The sequence below is a fragment of the Hyperoodon ampullatus genome, assembly GCF_949752795.1.
Source record: "Hyperoodon ampullatus genome assembly, chromosome: 19".
Lineage (NCBI taxonomy): Eukaryota > Metazoa > Chordata > Mammalia > Artiodactyla > Ziphiidae > Hyperoodon > Hyperoodon ampullatus.
In genome coordinates this window covers 13,122,852-13,150,106 of record NC_136932.1, presented here as the reverse complement: position 1 = coordinate 13,150,106, position 27,255 = coordinate 13,122,852, and the positions used below count along the sequence as shown (strand labels likewise).

The window sequence follows — 27,255 nt, the reverse complement described above, 5'->3', positions numbered from 1 at the left end:
GCTGCAGAGTCCTGGAGGAAGCTGGTGGCAGTCGACGACGTGGAGACCTGCAGCCCCAGCGGGGCCGTCACAGCACAGACCCCAGGACCCTGTGACATGTAGCTGTGGGCCATTCAAGGTGGCGTGGCCAGGGCACCACATGGCCACACTGCCCATCAGGAGCTGGGTACTGTCAGACCACCAAGGCATGAGCTTGAGTGGCCTCACGGCCATGGAGACCACTCCACGGGTCACCCACCCATGGCTCTGACCTCTCCCTCAGCTGCACCCAGGGCCTCACGGGGCTGGTCCCCAGGACCCAGTGACAGAGCAGGTTCACAGGCAGGCTGGCATGGTGCACTGGCACAACCCCAAAAGGGAGTGATACTGCAGCCCAGCCCCATTCAGGGCAAGGACACACACAATTCCCCAAGCCCTGGTCAGTGAGCAGGGGAGTCTGCTGGGAGAAGCAGACCTGTGAGATGCTGTGGGTGGACCTGGGGGCACTGGGGGCGGGTGCTGGGGTAGGCAGTGCTGGCTTGTTGGGCCAGAGAAGAGGCTGTGGGCCCCTCCCCGAAGGCCGGTCTAGTTACTACCACTCCTGACCTTCTGGTCAAAGAACGGACTCTGGGCCCTAGGGAACCGGCCCAAGGATTCCAGCAGTCCTGGTGAGTGAGGTGACACCAGCCCCCTGCCATCAGACCCAGGGCGTGCATTGGCCCCCATGATGCTACCTTGGCGAAGGGCCACTTCTCAATAAAGAGGCGGCTGGGCACTTCTGAACCTCCCTCACATCTAGCCTTCTGGAAGCTCCAGCCTGACGAGCAGTGGAGTGGCCTCTCAAGAAGTAGCCGAAGGCCATTTTTATCTTCTTACAGGCGTTATTTCAAGGACATGTTAACATTAACAATGTTTAAATTTAAGCAATATAAGGGCAATTACAATTCTGAGAATAAGAATCCTCAGCATCAAACTTAAGGCTGTAAAACATCACCTATTCCATGAAAAGACAACAAGAGCCCTCAGGCAGAGTGCGTAGGTTTGTTTACATGACAGCCAAGTCCCGAGTCACTGTCAGGTGTGCAGGGGCTGGGCAGCTGGAGACAGAGCATGAGGGGCTACATCTCCTAGAAGCAGAAAATCAGTGGGCTAATAAATTCAGAGCTCCAAAATAAGGGGCTATTGGAAGAGAAAGAGTTCATCTTGGGTGAACAAACATCCTTCAAACTCCTTGAGAAACTGTATCTGAAGGAAGTGTATATTTGAGCCTTTGTCTTAACTCAGTACACATTTCACAGGGTCCACTCTCTGAGCCCTGAGCCCTGTGCCGTGGACAGGCTCTTTCCTTCGTGAAGGCCCAGTGGCCAGGCAGTCGGACTCCAAACACAGCACCCAGGAGGCCATGAGAAATGCAGAGTCTCAGGTCCCACCAACACCTGGGATCAGATCCCAGGGGCTCGTGTGCACATGGCCTGGAGATGCTTTAGTGTGTGGACATGGGTGGACATGGCACCGCAGCAGAAGTGAGCAAAACCTGGAGGCTGTTCCCAGGCAATCAGACACCATGTCTTAAGACAGTTCCAGACCTTTCTCCTTCCCACTTTCAAAACCAGTGATCACCACAGTAATTCAAAGATGTTTTTACTAAAATTTCAGCATAGAGATCTGAGCAGTGGGCTCTGTGGTCAGACACCAGCTCTGGGGCTCAACCGCCTGGGCCACCCCCCACCCTGAGTCACACGGGAGCGAGGTATCCATGGGCCCGAGATGCTCCCCCAGGTCCAAGTGGGTGGGAGACGCTCCCTGAAATGGGGCTCCTGCAGGGGGAAGTGAGCTCTCACCCAGCAAGTGCCAAGGAGGACGGGTCCTGGAGAGCCTGGCTCATGGGGGCCAAAGGGGAAGCCATTCTAAAGATGAGAACGTAGTCTGAGGTTATGTAGCTAATGGAATTTTTTTTTTTTAACTGATACACCCTACAGCTCTCAACCTGTGTTTTCATGTCCAAGGTACACAGCTTCTGAAATGCTGATAAAACCAAACTAAACTAAACCAAACCAAAAAAATACTTTGGACCCATTTGAAAGTAACCAGTGCTACCCAAAACAAGAAGCACATTTTCCTTCAAAGGAAAACACCCTTGAGTGCGCAGACACACCAGGCACACATCATTCTCCAAGGGGGCAGTCTGATTACAAACTGACTCTTCCTATTCTAAGGAAGAATCTTAATCTAAAAAGCTGTAATGGCAGTTCTACCAAAAGGTGTAACAATGCAGCAGAAACATGCAGAAACATCCGTACTCACACTTGTTGGGTGTTGCACAGCAGCTGCGTGTTGCAGCCTCACCCTCTGAGGCATCATCACGTCGTCCTGCAGGAGAGAACACATTTTAAACTCCCTGGAAGCAACTCTGACAAACAAGCAAGAAGACAGACAGCCCGACAGCAAAGTAGGCAAGAGACCAGAACAGGCAGTTCAGATGCTGCCTAGCAGTCCATGACCCTGTCAGTCGGCTGGGAAACGTGAGTACCCAGGCTGCAGTGTAGGACACGCGGGAAATTGGACTATTCCAGCCAGAACTCCCAAGGCTGGCAGGGATGAGGACCGGGGGAAGAGAGTGGGGCACGTCCAGAAAGGTGGAGACTCAGATCCCCAAGACCTAGTAACTTCACCACATGGGCAGAAAAAGTCTTACACGTATGTACCAGAAGAGATGTACAAAACATTCACCACGGCGTCATTCAAATCTGGGAACAGCCCGATGTTCACGGATACCAGCACAGGTAAATAAATTGTGCCCATTTCTACAGTCAAATACCATTCAAGTGTGACATTAAACAACAGCTACATACAACAAAAGTGAATTTCACAGACATAATGCTCAGTGCAAGAGGCAAGACAAAAGAATATACATAGTATTATTCCGTTTATTTAAAACTCAAAATCAAGCAAAACTAACCTGATTATTTAAGAAATATACACTTAATATGAACTATCATAAAGAAAAGCAAGAAAATTATAATCCCAAAGTCAGAATAGTGATGACTTTGTGGGGAGGGAGTCAGGGTGTACCTCTAAGGTATTAGCAATGCAGTACTTCCTGACTGAGTGGTAGTTACACGTGTATTTACTTCCTAATTAATCTTCAAAGTGTACATGTATGTTCTGTGTATTTTTTTATAGGTACATTCCATCTCACAATTTTAAAAAGTGCTTTAAATTGATAAAAAATCAAAAAGATTTCAGTGTTTTATTTAAAGGTACAAATATGCCCACTATGTCATTGGGAGGATATTTATCTTTAAACTGAGCAATAAGATAAACTAAAAGAGCTGTATTTGTATCTCTTATTTCTGCAAAATGGCCTCATGAGCATTGTGCTAATCAAATGAGCTGTGGATGAAGTAAGCTGAGAGGAAGTGGCTAATGTGAGGAGGTGGGGAGGGAGGTGCTGAAAGAGGAGGAGGGGGAGGGGGGAGGAGGAGGGGGAGGAAGAGGAGGAGGGGAGGGGAGGAGGGAGAGGAGGGGGAGGAGGGAGAGGGGGAGGAGGGGGAGGAGGGGGAGGGGAAGAAGGTGGAGGGGGAGGAGGGAGAGGAGAGGAGGAGGGGAGGAGGGGGAGGAGAGGAGGAGGGGAGCAGAGGAGGGGGGGGAGGAGAGGAGGAGGGGGAAGAGAGGAGGAGGGGGAGGAGAGGAGGAGGGGAAGAAGGTAGAGGGGGAGGAGGGGGAGGAGAGGAGGAGGGGGAGGAGAGGAGGAGGGGGAGGAGAGGAGGAGGGGGAGGAGGGGGAAGAGAGGAGGAGGGGGAGGAGGAGAGGAAGAGGAGATGGGGGAGGAGGAGGAGGAGGGGGAAGAGGAGAGGAGGAGGAGGAGGAGAGGAGGAGGGGGAGGAGAGGAGGAGGGGGAGGAGGGGGAGGAGAGGAGGAGGGGGAGGAGAGGAGGAGGGGGAGGAGGGGGAAGAGAGGAGGGGGGAGGAGGAGAGGAGGAGGGGGAGGAGGGGGAGGAGAGGAGGAGGGGGAGGAGGGGAGGAGGAGGGGAGGGGGAGGAGGGGAGGAGGAGGGGAGGGGGAGGAGAGGGGAGGAGGAGGGGAGGGGGAGAAAGAGGGAGCAAGGGGGGGAGAAGGAGGGGCACAGGCAGGGCAGGGGCCCCTCCAGGCACAGCAGCACCCCCAGCAGGCAGGAAGCAGGTGTGAAGGTGGGAACAGAAATGAAGGGAGGAAGCTGTCAGAACAGGAGAGGAGAAGTTGGCTATTCCAGGCCTGAATCCTTCCCTGGCTCCCATCAGGAACATGCTTGCAGGCATGTGTATGGTCAACCACAGCTGGGAATCTTACAAAGGAAAACAAGGAAAATTGAAGCAGAAAAGGGTGGGTGATGTGAGGAGGATAAAAAGAAGTGATGCTAGAGTTTAGCCTATTTCTCTCCCACAAAGGGTATAGCAAGGCAGCAGGGCAGAGACAAAGGCAGGGAAATTTCCCTGAAAGGGATGGTCTATTGATCAAACTCTTGAAAAATGGCCCTGTGTCTGGTGGCCTCACGCAGAATCCTACAAATTTCTGAGGTTTCCTAAACCAGTCCCGACTCCTAGTTACATGTGGGAAGGTGCACAAGTCAGCACAGGACCAGGCCAGTATTTCAAAGAGAAAGTGGGGAGAGTAGAGGAAAACACAGTCGGGATCAGGGTTAGGGTTAGTCTCTGCTCACAGCGTGACCTCCTCCAGGACCCTGTGCAGTGGCACCACCACACATGCAAGCCCCACTTCCTCCAAACCCAGGCGAGCACCCCAGGAACCACACCACAGCCTTCTGGCCTCTAGTTCCCACACTTACTCAATGGCACCAAGATGTCAACTGGGATGGGGCATCTTGTGTGGACCAGCTCAGCTCCTGTATTTGGCTGGACTTAAAAAATATTTGTAGAACAAATGAAGTGTCTTCTCAGGACTGAATTGTATTTTCAATCCACCTCACCATTTACAAAACACAACACTCTTTTTTTGATATTTATCACAATCTTCTATAGTTGGGAGACAGAGCGGCTAATATTATCACCATTTTGTAGCCAAGGAAACCAAGGTTTGGAATCGCTACAGAACTCATCCAAAATCTCACAGCAATTACACGTCAGGGTTAAAATTTGAACACAGGATCAACAGAGGGTCCAGTGTTACAGTTCAAGGATCTATGTATGCAAAAAGCAAAATTGTCCAGAAAGTCTTAGCTCTCAAGAACATTCTAATATAGTCTTCCATCACCTCGTTTACCGGAATCACCTCTGCTGCTGGGTGTCTGAATAAAGTGAACATTTGCAAGTATGAGGAGAATACGGAAGACATTTAACACACACCTGACCATCAGCTGAGAAGGTCAAGGATGAACACACTGCAAAGTGGTAGCGTAACAGAGTAACAGACTGTCTCAGCTGCATGGTGACTCTGCAGATTATAGATAAGCTCCTTGTTCTCCCAAGACCATTTTGAAAGAGGAAAAAGTTGCTGAAAGATGGAAGCATGAAAAGATCTTTATTATACATGAAAAGTGATGTGATATTTTAATAACAAGCCCAGATGTGTTTCTGCTCATGGGCTGTGATCCCGCCACCTTTCACCGGAGGCCATGCCTATCAGCGTCCGTCCCAGGGAGGGGCCTGCCCTGGTCAAGGTGACTGTGCTCACAGCTGGTACCCCATACCAGGAGCTGGTTTTAATAAAAGTCAGCTGGTATCTGAAATGCAAATAGGAGGGGGGCCTAAAGGATGGATACAAAGGGTCATCAAGCATGAACTGCAAAAGCCCAGAGTCTGCACGTCCTGATCCCAAGGTGTATCTGCAGATGGACATTCCTTACTACAGGAGGGAGGGTTCAAAACCTCCATATTTATTTGCCTAAAGTGTGCAGGATTCCACCATGATAACCAGGTAAGAAATGTTCTTGGCAGTCAAGGGAAAAGAATATTAATGTATTATAAAAATAACACTAATTCAAGATGAAACACTGTTTCCTTTCTGACCATAAAAATATCGGGTAGAGAAAAACTAATCTAGCCAAAGAATTTCAGAGTTAAAAGAAACCTGCATCTTTGAGTTCTGCAGCTTCTGAGTGGAGGGTGGTCCTGAGGGAGCGAGGCTGTGGACTCCCAGGGATGACCAACGCCCAGGATGGGTGAGGGGCAGGACGGACCACTTGCAAATGAAGGAAATAATAGCCTACAGCCAAGAAGATCTTCTGTGGAAGAAAGCAAAGCTGATTTTTTTGTTTTTGTTACGTCTTCTTATGCTTGACTTTTAGACAAATAGTATTTGAAGACAAAGATAGAAATTCCCTGATCAAACCTCAGCCTTAGGACCCACACTCCAAGCAGAGGATCCTGAAGGACAGGGAAGAGAACAGAGCAAACCCAACCCACACACTGAGAGCCTATTTCCAAAGCACAGTGTCAAGGGACTCACATAGGTGACCTACCTACATTTTCCCAAACTCCGAGATACTGAGGGGAAGTAAGTAAGCTCAAGAGAAGTTGTCTGCCTGTGATTTTGCTGCTTAGCTTGTACAGGGCAGGGCAGGGCAGGACCCACAGGCAGGTCAAAATGCCTCCAAATCCACTTGCAGAAATGACAGGCTAATGGCACACAAATAATCCTGCTCTGTTCAACTAAGAAAGTTGGAAAAGATATTGAAAGAGTCTTAAACAGAGAGTTAACAAGATTGTGGGGAACTACTGGGCCCAAATCTCTGAGAAGCAATAGCCGAGAGAGGAAACAAGCCACTTGTACCCTCAAGTCCTCACTGATCTACAAGAAATAGCTGAAATTCCGACCGATGGTTCTGGTAACCCTGCGAGGCTGCAGGGAATGGAAACCAGAGCCAAGTGTCTGCTCAAGACTCGGCGGGGTGGGGGTGGGACTGCTATTCAATGACAACATTTTCTAGCTCAGGCCATGGCAGGTTACCTCCTCAAGGTAAGAGGTGTGTGAGATACATAGCCTAACAGGGCCTGGGAGCCTCAAAACTGGATAACAAGGGTCCCAGGATGGTGGTTCTCCCAGGCACCTGGAAGAAGCAAAGGAAAATCTCTGAGGGAAAGAACTTTCATTCAAGGTCTCAAATTAACTCCACAGAGAAGTATTCAAATACAATGACCAGTACACAAAGATAACTGGGCACATAAGTAAAAACACATGAAAGAACAGATAATAAAAGACTTCCCAGAGCAACCATTAAGAAAATAATTCAAAAAGAGTTAAAAATCAATAATTTATTATAAACAGTATACTAGAAAATATCTATTTAACTTTTTTAAAAGGGAAGCAGTAAACAAAGAACAGAGGAACAAAAATAATATGTCATAGAAAATAAATAGCAAAATGGCAGGCATAAATCCAATTGTAAAAAACTTAAATATGTGAATAAATTCTAATCAAAGATAAAAGTTGTCAAACTGCTATTTAAAAAAACAAACAAAAAAACAAAACAAGTTCTACCTATATGCTACTTATAAGAGGCAAAATTCAGGTTCAAAGACACAAATACACTGAAAGTGAAAGGACGGAAAAAGATACACCAAGCAAACTGTAACTATAAGGGAGATGAAGTAGTTATACTAATACGGGGCAAAACAGACTTTTATTTTATTTTTTAACATCTTTATTAGAGTATAATTGCTTTACAATGTTGTGTTAGTTTCTGCTATATAACAAAGTGAATCAGCTATATGTATACATATATCCCCATATCCTCTCCCTCTTGCGCCTCCCTCCCACCCTCCCTATCCCACCCTTCTAGGTGGTCACAAAGCACCGAGCTGATCTCCCTGTGCTATGCGGCTGCTTCCCACTAGCTATCTATTTTCCATTTGGTAGTGTATATATGTCAATGCCACTCTCTCACCTCGCCCCAGCTTACCCTTCCCCCCTCCCCATGTCCTCAAGTCCATTCCCTACGTCTGCGTCTTTATTCCTGTCCCTAGGTTCATTAGAACCTTTTTTTTTTTTTTTTTAGATTCCATATATATGTGTTAGCATACGGTATTTGTTTTTCTCTCTTTTTTTTTTTTTTTGCGGTACGCGGGCCTCTCACTGTTGTGGCCTCTCCCGTTGCAGAGCACAGGCCCCGGACGCGCAGGCCCAGCGGCCATGGCTCACGGGCCTAGCTGCTCTGCGGCATGCGGGATCTTCCTGGACCGGGGCACAAACCCGTGTCCCCTACATTGGCAGGCGGACTCTCAACCACTGCGCCACCAGGGAAGCCCTGTTTTTCTCTTTCTGACTTACTTCACTTTGTGTGACAGACTCTAAGTCCATCCACCTCACTACAAATAACTCAATTTCGCAAAACAGACTTTAAAACAAAGAACTTTAATAGAAACAAAGAGGGGCATTAAACATTGACAGAATGGTCAATCCATCAGAAAGATATAACAATTATAAATATTCATGTACCTAACAGCAGTGAAAAAATGGAAACAAAAATGAACAGAACTGAAGAGAGAAATAGACAATTCAACAATACGAGTTGGAGACTTCAATACCCCACCATCAAGAATGGATAGAATAGGGCTTCCCTGGTGGCGCAGTGGTTGAGAGTCCGCCTGCCGATGCAGGGGACACGGGTTCGTGCCCTCGTCCGGGAAGATCCCGCATGCCGCGGAGCGGCTGGGCCCGTGAGCCATGGCCACTGAGCCTGTGCGTCCAGAGCCTGTGCTCTGCAACGGGAGAGGCCACAACAGTGAGAGGCCCGCGTACCGAAAAAAAAAAAAAAAAGAATGGATAGAATAACGTGACAAAATACTGCACCATCAACCAACAATACCAACCTGCTGACTTCTCTCTATGGACACCCACCCAACAAAATCAACCTGCTGACATCTAACTATGGAACACCCACCCAATAACAACAGACTGCATACTAGACCACAAAACAGGGATCAGAAAATGTTAAAGATCTAAAAGCATATAAAGTGTGTTCTCTCACCACAATAAAATTGTTAGAATTCAAAAATAGCAGGATTTGGGGAAATCTACCACCAATATATGGCTATAAACAACGTACTTCTACATAGCCAATGGGTTAAAGAAGAAATCACAGGAAAATTAGAAAATACTATGAGGTGAATGAAAATGAAAACATGACATGACGCAAAATAGCTATAGCAATTCTTGGAGAAAATTTTATAGCTGTTAATGCCTATTAACAAAGAAAGATCTTAGGAGCCAACCACCAAAAAAGGAGCAAACTCAACCAAAAGTAAGCAGAAGGAAAATAAAGATTAGAGCAGAAATCAACGATGTAGAAAAAAAGAAAATCAATTAAAATAATGGCTGTTTTTTTTGAAAACACCAAGAAATTTAACAAATCTTTAGCTAGACTGGAGACGAATAAACTTTTTCTATAAAGGGCCAGATAGTAAATATTTTAGCTTTTGCTGCCACATACGGTTTCTGTCAATATTCTTTGTATTTTTTTTGCTTTGTTTTGTTTTTACAACACTTTAAAAATAAAAAGACCATTTTTAGCTTAGAGGCTATACAAAAACAGTGGCTGCCAGTGGGTTTGGCCTGTGAGCTGTCATCTGTGGACTCCTGAGCTAGACAGACCAAGAAAAAGAGAAAATACAAACAACTAAATTCAGGAGTGAAAAAGGAGACAGCAGTTCTTACCTCATAAAAGTTAAAAGGTCTATAAGTAACTGCATGCCAACAATTTACATAATTTAGATGAAATGAATGAATTCCTAGAAAGACATGAATTACTAAAATAGACTGAAGAAATACAAAATCTAAATAAATCTATAAAAAGCCAAAAAAAAAGAACTAGTAATTTAAAATCTCCAAACAAAAATGTCCAAGCTCAGATGGTGAATTCTACCAAACATTCAAAGAATAAAGAACATCCCACCTTTACAAAGTCTCCCAGAAAAAGGAAGAGGCAGCCAACTCATATTACCCGATACCAAAGCCAGAAAATGACATCATAAGGAAAGAAAACTAAAGAACAATATCCCACATGGATATAGATGAAAAAGTCTTTGACAAAATAAGCAAACCAAATCCAGCAATGTATAAAAAGGATTATATACTATAACCAGGTGGAATTTATCCCAGAAATACAAGGTTGCTTTACCATCTGAAAGCCAATTAATGTCACAGATCATACTGAAAGAAAGAAGAACAATCTACATGATGATCTCAGTAAGTGCAGAAAAAGCATTTCACAAAATCTAATGGTCATTCATGATAAAAATTCTCAACAAAGTAGGAAGAGAAAGGAACTTCCCCAACCCAATAAAAAGCATCTACAAAACCCCTACAGCTACATCTTTCTTTATTTTTTATTTTTATTTTTTTTGCGGTACGCGGGCCTCTCACTGTTGTGGCCTCTCCTGTTGCGGAGCACAGGCTCTGGATGCGCAGGCTCGGCGGCCATGCCTCACGGGCCCAGCCACTCTGCAGCATGTGGGATCTTCCCAGACCGGGGCACGAACCCGTGTCCCCCGCATCGGCAGGCGGACTCTCAACCACTGCGCCACCAGGGAAGCCCCCTACAGCTACATCTTAATGGTGGGTGATGGAATGCTTTCCCTGAGGTTGGAAACAGGGACGATATCTGCTCTTGTGACTTCTGTAGAGCACTGCAGTTCTGGTCACTGCAATCAGGCAAGAAAGGGAAATAAAAAGCATCCAGATTAGAAAGGAAGAAACTACCTCAATTTGCAGACAACATGACCTTGTATTTAGAACACCCTAAGGAATCCACCAAAAAACTACTAGAATTAATTTCAGCAAGGTCACATAATATAAGATCAAGATACAAAAATCAGTGGTATTGCCATATACTGGCATTGAAGAATCTGAAATAAAATTCAGAAAATTTTACATTCACAATAGCATCAAAGAATGAAATATTGAGGTATAAATTTAACAAAGGAAGTACAAGACTTGTATGGTGATAATTACAAAACATTGCTGAAAGAAGTTAAAGACCTAAATAAACAGGTAGACATCCCATGTTGATGGACTGGAAGACTCAATTCTTCAGCAAAGCAGTTCTCCCCAAATTGACCTACAGGTTCAATACAACAGAAATCTAAATCTCAACTTGCTTCTTTGTAGAAATGACAAGCTGATCCTAAAATTTATTTGGAGATACAAAAGATCCAGAATGGCTAAAACAATGTTGAAAAAGGAAGAAATATTATAGATGGAGGACTTACACTTTCTGACTTCAAAACTCACTACTGGAAAGCTACAGCAGTGGCCTAAAGATAAATATAGAGATCAGTAGAACATAACTGACAATAGAGAAATAACCTTTGCAATTACGGTTGATTCAAGGCAGTTCAATGGGAAAAGGATAGTCTTTTCAACAAACTGCTAGGACAAGTGGATCACCACAGGGAAAAGGTAAATGCAGACCCTCATCACACACAAAAATTAACTCAAAATAGATCACAGACCTAAATATAAGAGCTAAAATTTTAAAATCTTAGGTAAGAAAACTTGGAGCAAATATTGGTTACTTTGAATTAAGCAAAGAATTCTTAGATATGAAAACAAAAGCACAAATGATGAAAAGAAAAAACTGACAAATTGGGCTTCTTCAAAAGTTAAACATTTTGTGTTTTAATTTAGGTATAAATTTATCAAGAAAGTAAAAAGACCACCACAAACTGGGAGAAAATATTTACAAGTTCTAAATCTAGCAGTAACCAATGCCACCCTGAAGACACAACATCCTTCCCGACATTGAAGATCTTTCATTCTATTGCAGAGGTGAGTGTTACTGGCATTCAATTGAAGGAGAGATCCTAAATGGAAGTCCTGTGAGTGATAACTGCAGAGGGATGGAGCTCACAGCGGGGGGGGGGGGGGGGGAGAGCAGTTAAAATGGAGGAGAACAGAAATGACACTTTTCTGAAGCATTTCCACCCAATCCCAGTACCCTTTCTCTGTCTCAGGGCACCCTATATTTCTTCAGCTTTTGGAGAGAACTTATTAAGGCTATATATGAAAAAAATCTACAGTAAACAACATTGTACGTAACAGTGAAAGGTTTCAGTGCTCTCTTTGAGACTGCGAAGGAAACAAGAATGCCCATTATCATGATTTCTATTTAACAATTTACTGGAGACTTGAGTCCAAAAAAAAAAAATAAAAGATACAAGGCTTACTAGAAAGAGAAAAAATGATTGCTTACATAAAGAACCCAAAATAATCAACAGAGAAATATTAGAATTAAAAATGAATGTAATAAGGTTTCTGGGGGCTTCCCTGGTGGCACAGTGGTTAAGAATCCTCCTGCCAATGCAGGGGACACGGGTTCGAGCCCTGGTCTGGGAAGATCCCACATGCTGTTGAGCAACTAAGCCTGTGCGCCACAGCTACTGAGCCTGCACTCTAGAGCCCGTGAGCCACAACTACTGAAGCCCGTGCTCTGCAACAAGAGAAGTCACCGCAGTGAGAAGCCCGTGCACCACAACGAAGAGGAGCTCCCGCTTGCCGCAACTAGAGAAAGCCCGTGCGCAGCAACAAAGACCCAATGCACCAAAAAAAAAAAAAGATTAATAAAGAGAATAGACGGTATTTATAAAAAATAATAAGAAGAAGAAGGTTTCTGGATACAAGATCAATAAATAATTTCTTTATATGTACAAAATTTTAAAAAATGATGCTTCTTACAATAGTATCAAAAAAGATCAAATAACTCTTTGGTGAGAATGTAAAATGGTATAGTCACTCTGGAAAACATTTTGGCACTTCCTCAAAATGTTAAAATCAGAGTTACCATGTGACCCAGCAATTCCACTCCTAGGTGGAACTGAAAACATCTATCCACACAAAAACTTGTACAGGAATGTTTATAGCAGCATTATTTATAATAGTCAAAAAGTGGAAATAACCCAAATGTTCATCAACTAGTAAATAGACAAAAAAAAATGTACACTCATAAGATGGACTATTACGCAACAGTAAAGAGAAATGAAGTCCTGACACACGCTACAACGTGATGAACTTTGAAAACATCATGCTAAGTAAAAGAAGCCAGTCACAGAGACCACATAGTGTAGACTCCATTTATATGAAAAGTCCAGAACAGGCAAATCCATAGAGACAGAAAAGAGGTTAGTGGTTGCCCATGGCTAGGAGATGGGGGAATGAGGGGGTGATTATTAATAGGTATGGGGTTTAATTTTGTGGTGATGGAAAAGGTCTAAAAATAGATTGTGGCGATGGTTGCACAACATTATGAATATACTGACAACCATTGGATTGTACACTTTAAATGGGTGGATTTTTATGTGAACTACATCTCAGTAGAGCTGATAAAAATGTTTTTTAAAAAATCAAATACCAAGGTATTAATTTAACAAAGGACTTGTAAGCCCTCTGCTATGAAAACTACTCATGCCTATGGAGGTAAATTAAAGAAGACCTAAATAAATCAACGAACATATTTTCATTGTTAGGAAGACTTAATATCATAAAGAAGTTAGTTCTCACCTAATTGATCTATAGATTCAATATAATTCCAGTCAAAATCCTCAGAGGGGATGTTGTGAAAATTAACAAAATTACTCTGACATTTATATAAAAATGCAAAAAGATTTTTAAAAAACAGCCCAAAATATTAGGTAGATGAACAAGAAAACATATAGCATCAAATTACAGTATGTTCTCTAAAGCTACACTGTGGTATTGGCAGACAAAAGGACAGATCAATAACCCAACTGGACAGAACACACAGGCCAGAAGCAGGCCACACGCACATTCATGCTGGGCTAAAGACAGCATGCAGAGCTGTGAGGAAGGACACAAATCAGCCAGGATGCCTGTACACTGGAGGGAGCACAAACTGACCAGCCACTGTGGGAACCCGGCAGCATCCACTGAACACGGGTACACAGAGACATCCCAGTTCCACCCCTACATGTGCATCTGTGTGTGTGCACCAAGATATATGCCCAAGGATTTCTTGGCAGCATTGCTCAAACACCCAAATGTCCAAACGGCAGAAGGGATAAACTGGGCATATTCATATTGTGGAATATTAAACAGCAATGAAAAGGAGCGACTTCTGCTCCACACGATTTAATTTACTGTAAATTTTACAGTAAATTTAATTTACTGTAAATGATGAAACAAATAAAAATCTGAACATGACAAGGACTGTCACTGGAACCACTTCTATTCAGTGTTGCATGGGGGGTGGGGGCAGTGGTCCCAGCCAGGCTAATGGGCCAAGAACAAGGAATAAAGGCCCATGGACCAGAGAGAAAGAGGCAGTCGTTACTCACAGGTGCCGTGGTCACTTCATAGTGAGTTCTTACTCCAAAAAAACAAAAACAAGACAAAACAAAACTAGAACTAATAAGGTAATTTAGTATATTTATAGCAATACAACTATAAAACTGGGAGACGACTTGTTAATACCATTTTCAATAACACCAAAACTCATAAAATACTTGGGAAGTATTTTGTTAAATTTATGTAAGACCTGTATACTGAAAACTACAAAACATTTCCGAGAGAAATTTAAGAAGGCCCAAATAAATTGAGGGATACACCATGTTTATGTATTAGAAGATTCAATATTAAGATTCCCAAACAGAACTATAAATTCAATTCAATTCCAATAAAAATCCAAGCAGGCTTGACAAGCTGATCTAAAATTTTGCAGAAATCCAAAAGACCTAAACAGATGTGAAAACAATTTTGAAAAGGAAGAACAAAGTTGGAGGACTTACAATACCTGATTTTTTTCAATAAAACGACATTGTAGCTTTATCACTACAGCTGCTACAGTAATCAAGACAGTATGGATTTGGTATAAAGATAGATAAAAAGAACAATGGAACAGAACAGAGAGCCCAGAAATGAAATGGATCTATATTTCTTTCAGTCATTTGATTTTCAACAAAAGTGCCAAGGTAATTCAATAGGGAAAGGATAGTAACAACCAGTTATCATAGGGGAAAAAATGATCCTCAATCCCTACTTTACATCATACCCTCAAATTAACTTAAAAACAGATAACAGATCTAAATGTGTAAGATAAAACTATAACACTTCTAGGAGAAAATAGAGAAGAAAATCTTGGGGTAGAAAACAATTTCGTAGGTCCTTAGATGGGACACAGAAAGCCTAATTCTTAAAAGGAAAAACTGGAAAATGGACTTTATAACAATTAACAACTTCTGTTCATCAAAAGGTGGTTTTAGGAAATTAAGAAGATAAACAGGGTTTCCCTGGTGGCGCAGTGGTTGAGAGTCCGCCTGCTGATGCAGGGGACACAGGGTCGTGCCCTGGTCCGGGAAGATCCCACATGCCGCGGAGCGGCTGGGCCCGTGAGCCATGGCCACTGAGCCTGCGCGTCCGGAGCCTGTGCTCCGCAACAGGAAAGGCCACAACAGTGAGAGGCCCGCGTACCGCAAAAAAAAAAAAAAAAAAGATAAACAGCAAACTAAACTGGGAGAAAGAACTTACATACAGAATTTAGTTTTTATATCTAAAAACTCAATACTAAGACAAAGAACTTAATAAAAACAATAGTCAAAAGATTTGAACTGACAATTCACACAGGAAGATATATGCATGAGCACCCGAATAAATGTTCGACATATTTAGTCATCAGGGAAATGCAAGCTAAAACAATGAGATAGAACTACATGCACACTACAAAGGCTCAAACTTAAAAGACAATTCCAAGTGTTGTAACAATACGAAACTACTGGAACTCTCGAAAATTGCTGGGGGGAGTGTAAAATGGCTCAGTCTCTTTGCAAGATAGTTTTGAAGTTTCTCACAAAGTTAAATGTACATGTATTATATCACCCAGCAGTTCTATCTCTAGATATTTACCCATGAGAAATGAACACAGATGTCCATGGTAAGACTTGTACACAAATTTTCACAGCATCTTTACTCATAATAGCCAAATCCTGGAAAGCAATCCAAATGTCCATCAATGGATGGCTATATAAATAAACAATTTTGGTTTATCCATGCATTGGAATACACTACTCAGCAATAAAAAAACTGAATTATTGGTATAAGCAACAACACGGATAAATCTCAAAAACATATGATGAGCAAAAGAAGTCAACCACAAGAATATATACTGTATGATTCCATTTATATGAAGTTCTAGAACAGGGGAAAAATCTAATCTGTCGAAAGAACAGATAATTAGATTACTAACCTAAAGAAATTACATGTGTAGTTGCTTCAGGGAGTGGGGGGATGACTGTAAAGAGGCATGTGGAAACTGTTTGGGGCAATGGAAACATTCTAAACTTGACTGAGATGGTTTTTATATGTGTGTATACATTTGTCAAACTCATTGAATGTACACTTAAATGAGTGTACTTTATTATATGTAAGTAATATCCCAGTCAAGTGGATTTTTAAAGTATAATGTCTCTAATAAAGTAAATTCAGTATTTAGAAAAAACTTAATCTGACTTCACTCCATGATGCTTTTTGAAAATATTATAATTCTGGGTTTACTGCACAAGCTCCATAGCAGCAATACCGGAAATGTTCAGTATTATACATTACACAACATCGTCATCCTCAGAACGTACTGTTTTCACCATTCTAAGTTCCCTTCTAGTCCCTATCTATACACATATATAATTTTTCTACAGCTATAATTATAGCATAAGAAGAACACAAAAATAACTTAGAATCAAACGCGCCATTTTACCATATACGCACAAATTCAAGTTGTGCATTTTCCTCTGCTGACAGCACTTCCAACAGAACCCAGAACCCAAGTGCTGCCAACGCCCCACCCCTGCTTCTTGCTCTGCCCCAGCTCCACCCCTTTTCTTCCTGGAGCCCCGCCCCGCCACTTGCTCTGTCCTGGGGGAGTGGAGGAAGGGATTACCTTCAGTTAGGAGAGAAGACAAGAATTCCCTCCCACCAGCAAGAGATTGGCAGGAGGGGGGGGCGCGGAGGGAGTCTCGGTGGGAGGACACGCCCGGCACTGGCCCTGGTCCTGGTTCTGGTCCTGAGCCGGACTGGGGTCCACCCGGAGCACATGCATGCAGAGCGAACCGCGCCCTCTCCGGGGTGGAATCCACACCACCTTTCCTTACAACTCTGCCTCCTCTTCTCTGCAAGCCCACCCTGGCTGTGGGCTCTGCAGGGCAGGCAGCTCCGACGTAAGTGCCCACCGGGGCCCAGGACACCCCGTGCAGGAGACAGAGAGACCTCTGCTCCCACAGCCCCCGCAGTTTGGTAAGACAGAGAGGGACAGCAAAACGAGCAGTAAGAGCCAGACTCCGCGATGGACAAGATGACCGCTCGGACCTCGGGAACACCATGGATGGAGCACCTGGGACAACACGGTCCAGCCCTGACCTACCTGAGAACCAGAACGTGGGAAAATGCAAGTTCTTAGGTGGAGGCCACCCAAGGCCCACGCAGCCCATGCTGGCCGCCAAAGAACCACTTTGGAGCTCATTAAAGCCGAGTCTGTCGGGGAGCCCGGGAGTGTGAGTGCCTGCAGCAGCGGGCCCCAAATCTCCGTCTCCAGCAAGCTCTCTCCCTGGCCAGCAGTTTCGGACCCAGCGCTGGGAAGGAGCATCTGAGCAAACACCCGGGTCCTCCCCCTTTCCTGAGCCTTAAAATGAAAGCGCTCTGTACAAACAAAAACTATCTCAAAAGCTCACTACTGTCTGAGGCATCATTTCTTTTTAAAAATCAAGTTTAGTGGCACTTAGCAAGAGCAGAGCTTTCCAGGCACAACAGGTTATGGTGCTGACAAAAACAAGAGTGTGTGGCGTGCCGAGGGACTGGCCTCGAGGGAGTGTGAGTAGCTACGGTGTCGAGACGTCTCAGGTCTGTCTTCAACTATTTTCTGTCTTTCTTCTGTTCAAGGAAAATCTTTCTGAACATGAGTGTTAAGAATAAGGACTATTTCTTCTTTCAAAGAACAGGGGTAGAAGAGTCTACACACGTGGATATTTACCGATTGGCAGCTGCCATCAAGTAAGGGGTCGCCCGTTCCTCCACCTCATTATATTAAGGTCATCACCTGTTTCTTGAGCCTCCTTGGGAACGGCCACCACTAAAATCACATGGCCCTGCTCCTGAGCCAGCTGATACCCTCCAGGTCTTGGGTCTGAAACACAAGCCCATAATTTTTTTCTCAGGAAAGAAAAGGTGGGGGAGAGCAGAAAGGAAAGTGAGTGGTGTGTTTGGAGAAGGAGAGGCGGGCAGGGCTGGCCATCCTGACTGCTGCTCCCAGCGTGGCCCCTGCAGGCAACAAACCTCGTGGGCTTTCAGGACCGGAAGTCCGCAACCCAGCTTCCACCATGCCACCTACCAACCCCGCGTACCACACAGCGGCATCAACACACTCAACTTAGTCGATAAAGTCTGTAAAAGAATTTCTACAGAAAACTTTGAATTTCCTGTCAATTATTTATTTTAATGGAGGGGGAATGTTTGTTTACCATGTTACATTGTTGAAGACAGAAGGAAAAGTATAACTTTAAAACGTGGCAAAACTGCCTTTGATTTTAAAACAACTGAAGTTCAGCTCAATTATAAACAAATTCACATGAAAACGCACAACCTCCTGCCCACCAGCAGCTATAAGACAGGGGTGAGGACTCAGGGACAGCGAGGCTGGCAGGGAGAAGGGACCTGGAGGGTCCCCAGTGCCCCATGTTCTGGTTCCTCCCGGCCTGGTTGCTCTCCTGGGGCTTCCAAGCGACTTGTCTCCTGCTTGAGGGGGTGGGCAACAGTACTTATCTGTGGAGCTGAAATTTCTAGGTGACACGCCTGGAAAAGCAGCAGCCTCCACCTGTTCCAGACCTGAATGCACAACATCTCTCAACTGTTTTCTAAAGTTGTAGCAGATTATCTCTAGCTGATACCAATATTCTTTTCTGAATGATCCCATGCTAAAATTGACAAGTCAAACATAAAAATCAGGTGGCCACAGGGAACGATATTCAATATGCTGTGATAAACCATACTGGAAAAGAATATGGATAAGAATATAAATATGTATAACTGACTCACTTTGCTGTTCAGCAGAAATTAACACAACATTGTAAATCAACTATACTTTAGTAAAGTTTTAAAAAATTAGGTGGCATGTGATGCAGAGACAGGAGAAACAAACTTCCTCATTCGGCTGGCAACATCTGCATTTAATAAGTTACTGGCCAGTACACCATTCCAAATATAGTGAAAATAACACTATTCAGTAGCCTCGTGGTAACCACCATGCCCTGTGGTCAAATGCTTTGCTCTCAAAAACCCTCGAAGTAAAGTGCGTGGTCTCGTGTTCCACTCCCGGGAGGGACGTGGCGGGAGGCACTCAATCCTCCTCCTGCTGTCTCAACATTCCACCCCCTCCCCACATGCGCAGGGAAGAACTGGAGGGGAAATAGAAACACAAACCGCTAATATCTACATCAGTCAATGCTTCAACTTACCAGTAGTTTGGAAAAAATGTCTAATGGCAAAAGAGGCCAAAATCACTTTTTCAGTCACCTGCAAATCAGTTACTTAAAAGATCCCCCCTTCCCCCTCCCCGGCCTACCACCCAGATTCTGTGCCAGTTCCTTCTCTGATCTCACAGAGAAAAAAAAGCCAGACTGCGGTGGGCACGGCATGGGGAGGACTCAGGCCTGACCCAGGCAGGACCCTGCTCTGTCCCACGCTTCCTTTTAGACCCAAAGGTGAATGGGGTCAGGGCAGGGTGTACAAGAGCCAAGAACACAAAGGTCCAGGACAGTCCCTCCTGAGAGCGAGACCTCCCCCCGCATGTCCAGGTGGCCGAGCAGCTCTCCCAGTTGTCAGGAAGGAGACTCCCCTGGGGCCTGGCCAGGCAGCCTGCGGGCACCCAGCAAGGGTAGCCTCCTCCGTTCCCCCAGCACCGCGTCCTCCACTAGCCCCGACAGCCGGAAGCTGGGAAACTCAAGAGGAAAGCCCAGTGGATTCAACAGATACCTGCTCGCATGTAGCGCCGTATCTTAGAGAGATCACTCTTCACGTGGATCTTCCTGCAGCCAGCTTAGGAACTGCCGCCGTGCCAGGCTATCTTCCAGGCGGGCACCCCCGTTTCTAACTTAAACACAGACGCCATCAGAGGTGCTGTGCTGCTTCTCCGCACTGTAGCAGAACACTGTTCCAGGACCCAAGACGGACGGCAGGCGTGGGTGGGCGGGCGAGCTCCCAGCCTCCGTGGCCTCAGTGGAGCACACTTCACAGGATGACAAAACCTACTGGGTATAAACGTCTGCTTGGAGGGAAAAGTGGGGACAGTCCAGGAAGCTGACCCCACCATGAAATGAAGATGACTTTGGCAAATCTAAGTGTGTTAATAACACTCCTGGAACACAGAAGACCCGGGCTGAGCCTCACGGAAGCCTCCTGTCCTGGATGTGGTGAGGGAGGCCCCTGCTGCCCTCTGACAGTCAGCATGGCCTAAGCCACCTTCTGCAGCCAGGCAAGCAGATGCTGTGCTGCTGAGAGAGGGAGTGGGGAGGTGACCACAGTGCTGCAAACACGGGGCTGAAACCTCGTGCTTGATAAGCTCCAACACTGAACACATCGGCCAGCCCAGAGGGAAGCAAAAGGCCACAGCTGCACGGGAGCTTGAGGGGAGAGCAGCCAGCAGCCCCAAGACCGAATGCATGCTCCAGGAGCCTACAGATCCGCAGACACCCTGGGGAGGGCTGGGGTGCCCAGGCACACCAGGAAGGTCAGCAGATCTGCCGGGAGGACTGGGGAAAGGGGTAGCCAGACGGTTAAGTTTCTCTTCACCCCTGAGGCTGGGAAAGAACTGGGTTTTGAACAGGTCAGAAACCCAGGACACCTGGAAGCAGGTCTCTCCCAGACCCAGCAGAGGCCACCCACCCGTGGATAAAAGGGCTCAGTCCCAGGAGTGGAGACCCCACACCTCCTGGCACGCCTGCTGCCACAGCCCCCGGACGGTGTGGCCTGGATTCCAAGGGTACAGAGAGCCATAAACAAACAAAATTAACCATTAATGCGCTTACGAGGACCCAGGACACAGAGCGAAGTGGCAGCTCTCTAGAGCTGCCGGAGGAGAGGACAAAAAAGAGGAGCTCTCAAAGGTGTCCTAGAACACGGAGGAATGGAAAGCGTAACATCTAACTTCTATCAGCAACGGCAAAGATGAAAGGGGTGGTCACAGCCCACAACTGAGTAAGTGAACTGGAAGGTCGAAGTATAATATTCAAAGTTACAGAGAAACAGAAATCAAAAGGGAAGTGAGCAAACTGTAAGACCCAACATTCAAACACGAGAAGCCAAAAGAAGAAAACAAGCTAAGAGGGAGAAATTAAGAGCCAATATAGAAAAATTCATCTTATTTGAAAAAACCTTGAGTCTGTACTTTGAAAGAGCTCACCACATTCCAGAAATGATTCCTGACACACACAGAAAAATTCCCAAATTCCAAGAAGATGGAAAAAATCTTATAAAGCTTTGGTAAAAAAAAAATATTTTAAAAACCAGTAAGTTCCAATTGACACAGAAAAAGCATGCAAAAAAATCCAACTCCTGTCCACGATAAAAATTCTCAGCAAGTTAGGAACAGAGGATGACACGCAATGTGAAAAGCTACTGCTTCCTCCCAGGTCAGGAGGAAGTGAAGATGTCTGCTCCACGTGCATGGAAGTTCCAGTCAGAGCAATAAGGCAAGAAAGGCAAATAAAAGGCCTCCAGATGAGAGAAGAAGAAATAAAACTGCTCCCATTTGCAGATGATGTGATTGTCCACCTAGGAAATCCTCAGGAATCTAATCTAAAAACCTAGGACCAGTGAGTTCTACAAGATCAACATATAAAATAATCACATATCTATATACTAACAACGAACATAGAAATTAGAGATATTATGCCCACAAACAACTGCTCCAAAGAAAATGAAGTATGTGGGTGCAAACTTAACAAAATATGTACGTGATCTGTATCCAAAAACCACAAAATGCTGATGAAAGAAATCAAAGACGACATAAGCAAATGCAAAACACATTTTTAGGAAAGGCCACAGACACCCCCTTCTAAGTAGAATTTATTTCCTGATGATGGTGCCCAGATCACACAGCGTGGGTCCTCTGTCTGAAGGCCATAGGCCAGAGCCCTGCAGGCCCTCGTGGGAGGCGCCAGCCCCACTCTGCATGGGTTTCTTCTGGGGCAAATCCCTGTGTCCCTGAGCTTTGTGCTTTGCCTCCTGGGCTTGGAGGGACTGTCTCCGCGGACTTGAACTTCCCACAAGGGGATGGGTGTCGACCTCCCACTCACCCGAAACACTGCTGACAGACACCTTCTGAGATAATCGGGATCTTTGTGTGACTTGCTTTCTCTCCAAAACAAATATCCTTGAACACATCTGGGACTAGGAGTGACACTGAGGTCACCCCGGGAGGCCCTTCCAACACTCTGGAAAGGCACTATTGGCCCCCAGGCAGCAGCCTGCAGGGCAGCTACTAAGAGCACACTCTCTGAAGGGCTGCACTACAGTGATGGGCTCTGCAAGTCAATCTGTAAACAGACTCAGAAACTCAGAACATCACTCTCCATGGAAATGACAGCCAACAGGATGGCTGGGTTCCAAGATAAGTATACAGAAGCATTTAATTCAATCTAACTGAACCATTTAAATTGAACACACAAACCCAAACTCCACTCATTCATTTAACAAGTATCTATTAATACCTACTATTTGCCAAGTTCCAGGTGCTTCAGAAACATCAGTGATAAAACAGGGCCTATTCCCTCCTGTGTGCAGCTGGCATTCTATCAGGGAAGGCAGACAATGACGATAATAAAGAACGCAGTAATGAAGGTGATAAATGCCGTGTGCAGATCTGAAGTGCTGGGGGTGGGAAATCCCAGGCGCAGGCAGGACCCACCACTGCACCGAGGGGTGAGAGCATCACTGAGAAGCCGGAGGGGATGGTGTGGTGGGTAAGGCAGGTGCATGAGAGAGAGAAAGGGCAGGGCCCGGGGGCGTGGGCTGCAGGAGGTGAAGCGGCTGCTCTCAGGGGAGGCTAGGGAGGCAGCAGAGGCACAGGGCCTGATGTCACCTGAGCTCTGGCTTTCGCTGTCTCCGTCTGTCTGCTCGCTGCTGTATCCCTTGCACCCGCTGCTGCACCTGGCACATCCAGGTACCGATTTGCTGAATGAATGAACTCCAGTCCCAGGGGCAGCATGGGAGCTGGTCTCCCCTGATGTTATCACTCCTAGTGAAATATGTTCTGAATCCAAACACGGGCACCAGACTGCATCCCAGGTGGCTAACAAGTCAAAATGCAACCTCGATGCCCCAGCAAAGGGGCCTCATGAACCCATTCTTCATGCAGAAATGGTCCATTTTGATGCGCCATCTGTGGTCGTGCAGCGCTCGCATCGCTCCCGTGCCGAGACAGAACACAGCGGGCACACTCGCACCCAGCCTTCACTGGAGACCACAGCCATCTTCTTCCCACACGTACACACTCAGGGGCCAAGGCCTGTCCCCCGCAGACCCTGCCACCATCCTCACACCCCGTGCCCAAGGAAGGCTGGGCCAAAGGAGAAGTCTCTACGGGATCCCCCCAGACACGGAACGCCTCCTTTGTCAAGTGACCAGAGGGCATCGTCAGGGTTGGGGCAAATCAAAATCATAGGCACCCAAGGGGATAGTGAGGAGAAGGCAGCACCGCTTCTGAGATTTCTGGACAGAGACACTTGGCCCAACACCGTTACTCAGTTTTAAGGGCATTCTACAAAAGTGCCTGGGAATCTTCGAAAACATCAAGATGAAGAAAGTCAGGGAGGTGTTGTGGAATGCTCCAGAGGAGGAGATGAAAGACTTCCAGGTAAAGGCAACATGGGTTCTGGGGCACTTGAGTGAAACGTGAATGAGGTGGGCACTAGTATTAGCCACCTGTCGGCGAGACATTCCTGCTCTGGGTCGGAGACGTTCTTCTTTACAGGAAACACACACAGAAGTGCTCCGGGCTGATGGGTGCAATGCTGGCCTTCAAAACAGAGTTTTTGGTACTATCCCTGCCACTCTTCTCAAAGTTGTAAAAAGGAAAATGGGCAAAAAGATGTAAACACGTGTCACAAAAAGACGAAACTCACATGGCCAACTGACGTGGAGTGAGGCTGACCACAGCTCGAGATCAGGGGGCACAAATCAAAGCACAGAGGGGCTCCACTCTGCTCCCACCTGCTGGACAAGATTTAAGAGCCTGAGGACACCCAGTGCTGGGGAGGCTCGGGACCCACAATGACCTGCCAGGAGGGACGGACGTCTCCAGCCACATGACAGCAGCACAGCTCCTCTCCCACAGACGAACCTGCTCATCCAGAGTCCTGGACACTCACTTCTGGGTGTGAACACAAGAGGAACTCTCATACGTGTACAACAGGGGGTGCGTGCAAGAACATCCACAGCAGCTATTCACAAGGGCAAGAGCGTGGAAACGGCCCGGGTGCCCGTCAGTAGGACCATGGGTGAATACACGCAGTGTGTTTGCCCAGTGGAATGTTGTACAGCAGACGAATGAATGAGCTGCAGACAATAGAGAAACAGAATGGAACAGAAAGTCTGGAAATAAACCTACACTGACATGGCCAATTGATTCTCAACAAAGCACGGGGGCAATTCAATTGAGAAAAGAAAGTCTCTTCAACATTGGTGCAACTTAATATTCACATGAAAAAATTAACGTCTGCTTCTTACCACATGAGACACAGAAATGAACACAAGGTGGATAATGGGTCTAAACATAAAAGTAAGAAAACAAGAGAGTAACTTTTTTACGGCAAGCAGAGACTCCTCAGGGAAAAAAAATGTAACTATAAAAGAGAAAAATCAATAATTTGAACTTCAACAAGACTTAAAACTTCTGCTCATCAAAAGACAGCATTAAGGGCCTCCCTGGTGGCGCAGTGGTTGAGAGTCCGCCTGCCGATGCAGGGGATACGGGTTCGTGCCCCGGTCTGGGAGGATCCCATATACCGCGGAGCGGCTGGGCCCGTGAGCCATGGCTGCTGAGCCTGTGCATCCGGAGCCTGTGCTCCGCAACGGGAGAGGCCACAACAGTGAGAGGCCCGCGTACCACAAAAAAAAAAAAAAAAAAAAAAAAAAAAAAAAAAAAAAAAAAAAAAAAAAAAAAGACAGCATTAAAAAATGAAAAGGCAAGCCACAGACAGGGAGAAAATACTCAGAACACATATCTGACAAAGGACTTGTATCCAGAAAACACAACAAACATTCACAACTCACAAATAAGACAAACAACCCATTTTTTAAAAAATAGGCAAAGATTTGGACATCTCACAAAAGAGGATTTATGAATTTCCCATAAACCAATGAGAAGGTGCTCAACATCACTAGCCATCAGGGAATGTAAATGAAAACAAATGAGACGCACTTCACATCTGCTAGAACGGTTGAAACCAAGGCTGACCCATCAATGTTGGGAGAAGTTGGAGGGACACAGAGCGGCCATACTGCGCCCGGCAGGTCCCTTCACCTGCGATTCCTCAACTCCGCCCCTTGGTATCTTCCCAAGAGAAAGGGAAACACACGCCCACAGAAAGACTTACATCAGGATGTTTATGGCACTTTTATTGAAATAACAGGGGACTTCCCTGGTGGTCTAGTGATTAAGAATCCCCCTTCCAATGCAGGGGAAGCGGGTCCAATCCCTGGTCGGGGAACTAAGATCCCACATGCCGCAGGGCAACCAAGCCTGCGCGCTCTAGAGCCTGCGTGCCACAACTACTGAGCCCGTGTACTCTGGAGCCCGTGCGCCACAGCTAGAGAGAGAAGCCCGTGTGCCGCAACTAGAGAGCCTGCATGCCGCAACTAAGACCCGATGCAGCCAAATAAATTAACTAATTAGAAATAAAATAAAATAACCCAAACTGGCAACTGCTCGAATGTCGACCAGCAGTAGCACAGAAACTAACTGCAGTAGCTTCACACCACGGGTTAAAGCACAGAGCGACCCACCACCCCTCACAGTCACAGGGGACCATGATGTGGCATGGAAGCTAAACGCAGGTGCTCACACCATGTGGCTTCACCCACGCTGTCTGGAAGCAGCTCTGGATGACAGAAACATCTTCCGCCCTGACTGGGCTGTTAGTTATAGGGGTGTATACAAGTGTCAAAACCCTCACATTGCTCACTTTGCACACAGTTTTCACACTGAAATCTTGCATTTCACTGTATATAAATTTTACCTCAATTTAAAACAACGGAATGAACTATAATGATGTGCAACGACATGGATGGACCTTAACAATTTAAGTTTAAAAAATTCAAAAATATTATATACAGCCTGGTACTCTTTTTATAAAGTTAAACACAACTAAGAATTTTTAATTGATTTTTCTCAGATTTGCATAGATACCAAAACGTTCAGCAGGGGGTGAGGACAGGGCGCTGTGTGGCGGTTGCCAGGAGCAGAAGTCAGCATAACCAGGTCGGAGCCGGGAGCTCACGTTAACCTCAGACAGCAGGCTCACAGGTGCCGAGCATTATCAAAATAAACATGCAGGCACAGACACAGACACAGAAGCAAACAACAAGACGGATGCATGGACCAGTGACGAGGAGGCGTCCTGAACCCAGGGTCAGGGTTCATCCAGTTTTGTGCCCCTGAGACCCTGGGACCTAAATTCACAAAGAGGAAAAGAAATCACCATGGAAACTGGAAAACAACGACGATAACTAAAATTTCTGCTCAGAACTTATGGGACACCCCACAGCTGTCATGAGAAGAAAACGATTGCCTTACATTGCACTTCAGAGAAGGGAGAGGCTGCAAGCAAGGAGCTCGGGGTCCAATTTAAGGTCAGAGGTCGAGCACCAGGATGAGCCCGGACACAGCAGAAGAAACAAAACCACAAAGATGGAAAATCAAGGAAACAAAACAAATAAACATAGAGGAAAAGGAGCCCAAAGGGCAGTGGTCAGACAAAAGGAGTGTAGCCCCACCCTGGAGGAGCCCTGCACCCCCAGACCTGGAGCAGCGCCTCACCCCCAGACCTGGAGGAGCCCAAGGGAAGACTGCATACAGATAAATGTTCTCAGAGTGCCTTAAAATCACTAAGAAGAAAATCTATAGTTGAGTATACACTACACATACAATTATGTGTTCTTTTTTCACCCATCATAATCATTTGTCATGTTATTAAAAATTCTTTATGAGCATTACAGTAATTCTCTCATACAGATTGACCACAATTCACTTCACTGTTAATCTACTATCCAGTATTAACTTGTTTCCATT

At 45.6% G+C, this 27,255-nt stretch overlaps 1 protein-coding gene across 1 annotated transcript in view; it reads right to left on the bottom strand.

Moving 5' to 3' along the window:
• B3GNTL1 (UDP-GlcNAc:betaGal beta-1,3-N-acetylglucosaminyltransferase like 1) overlaps positions 1-27,255 on the bottom strand; it is a gene marked incomplete at both ends in the record, with an annotated part of 128,371 nt that overhangs the window by 63,468 nt on the left and 37,648 nt on the right. The window contains 2 exons of the mRNA XM_079725936.1: positions 2,284-2,349; positions 6,049-6,198. Coding sequence (XP_079582062.1) covers positions 2,284-2,349; positions 6,049-6,198 — 216 coding nt within the window. The remainder of the gene's footprint in view (positions 1-2,283; positions 2,350-6,048; positions 6,199-27,255) is intronic.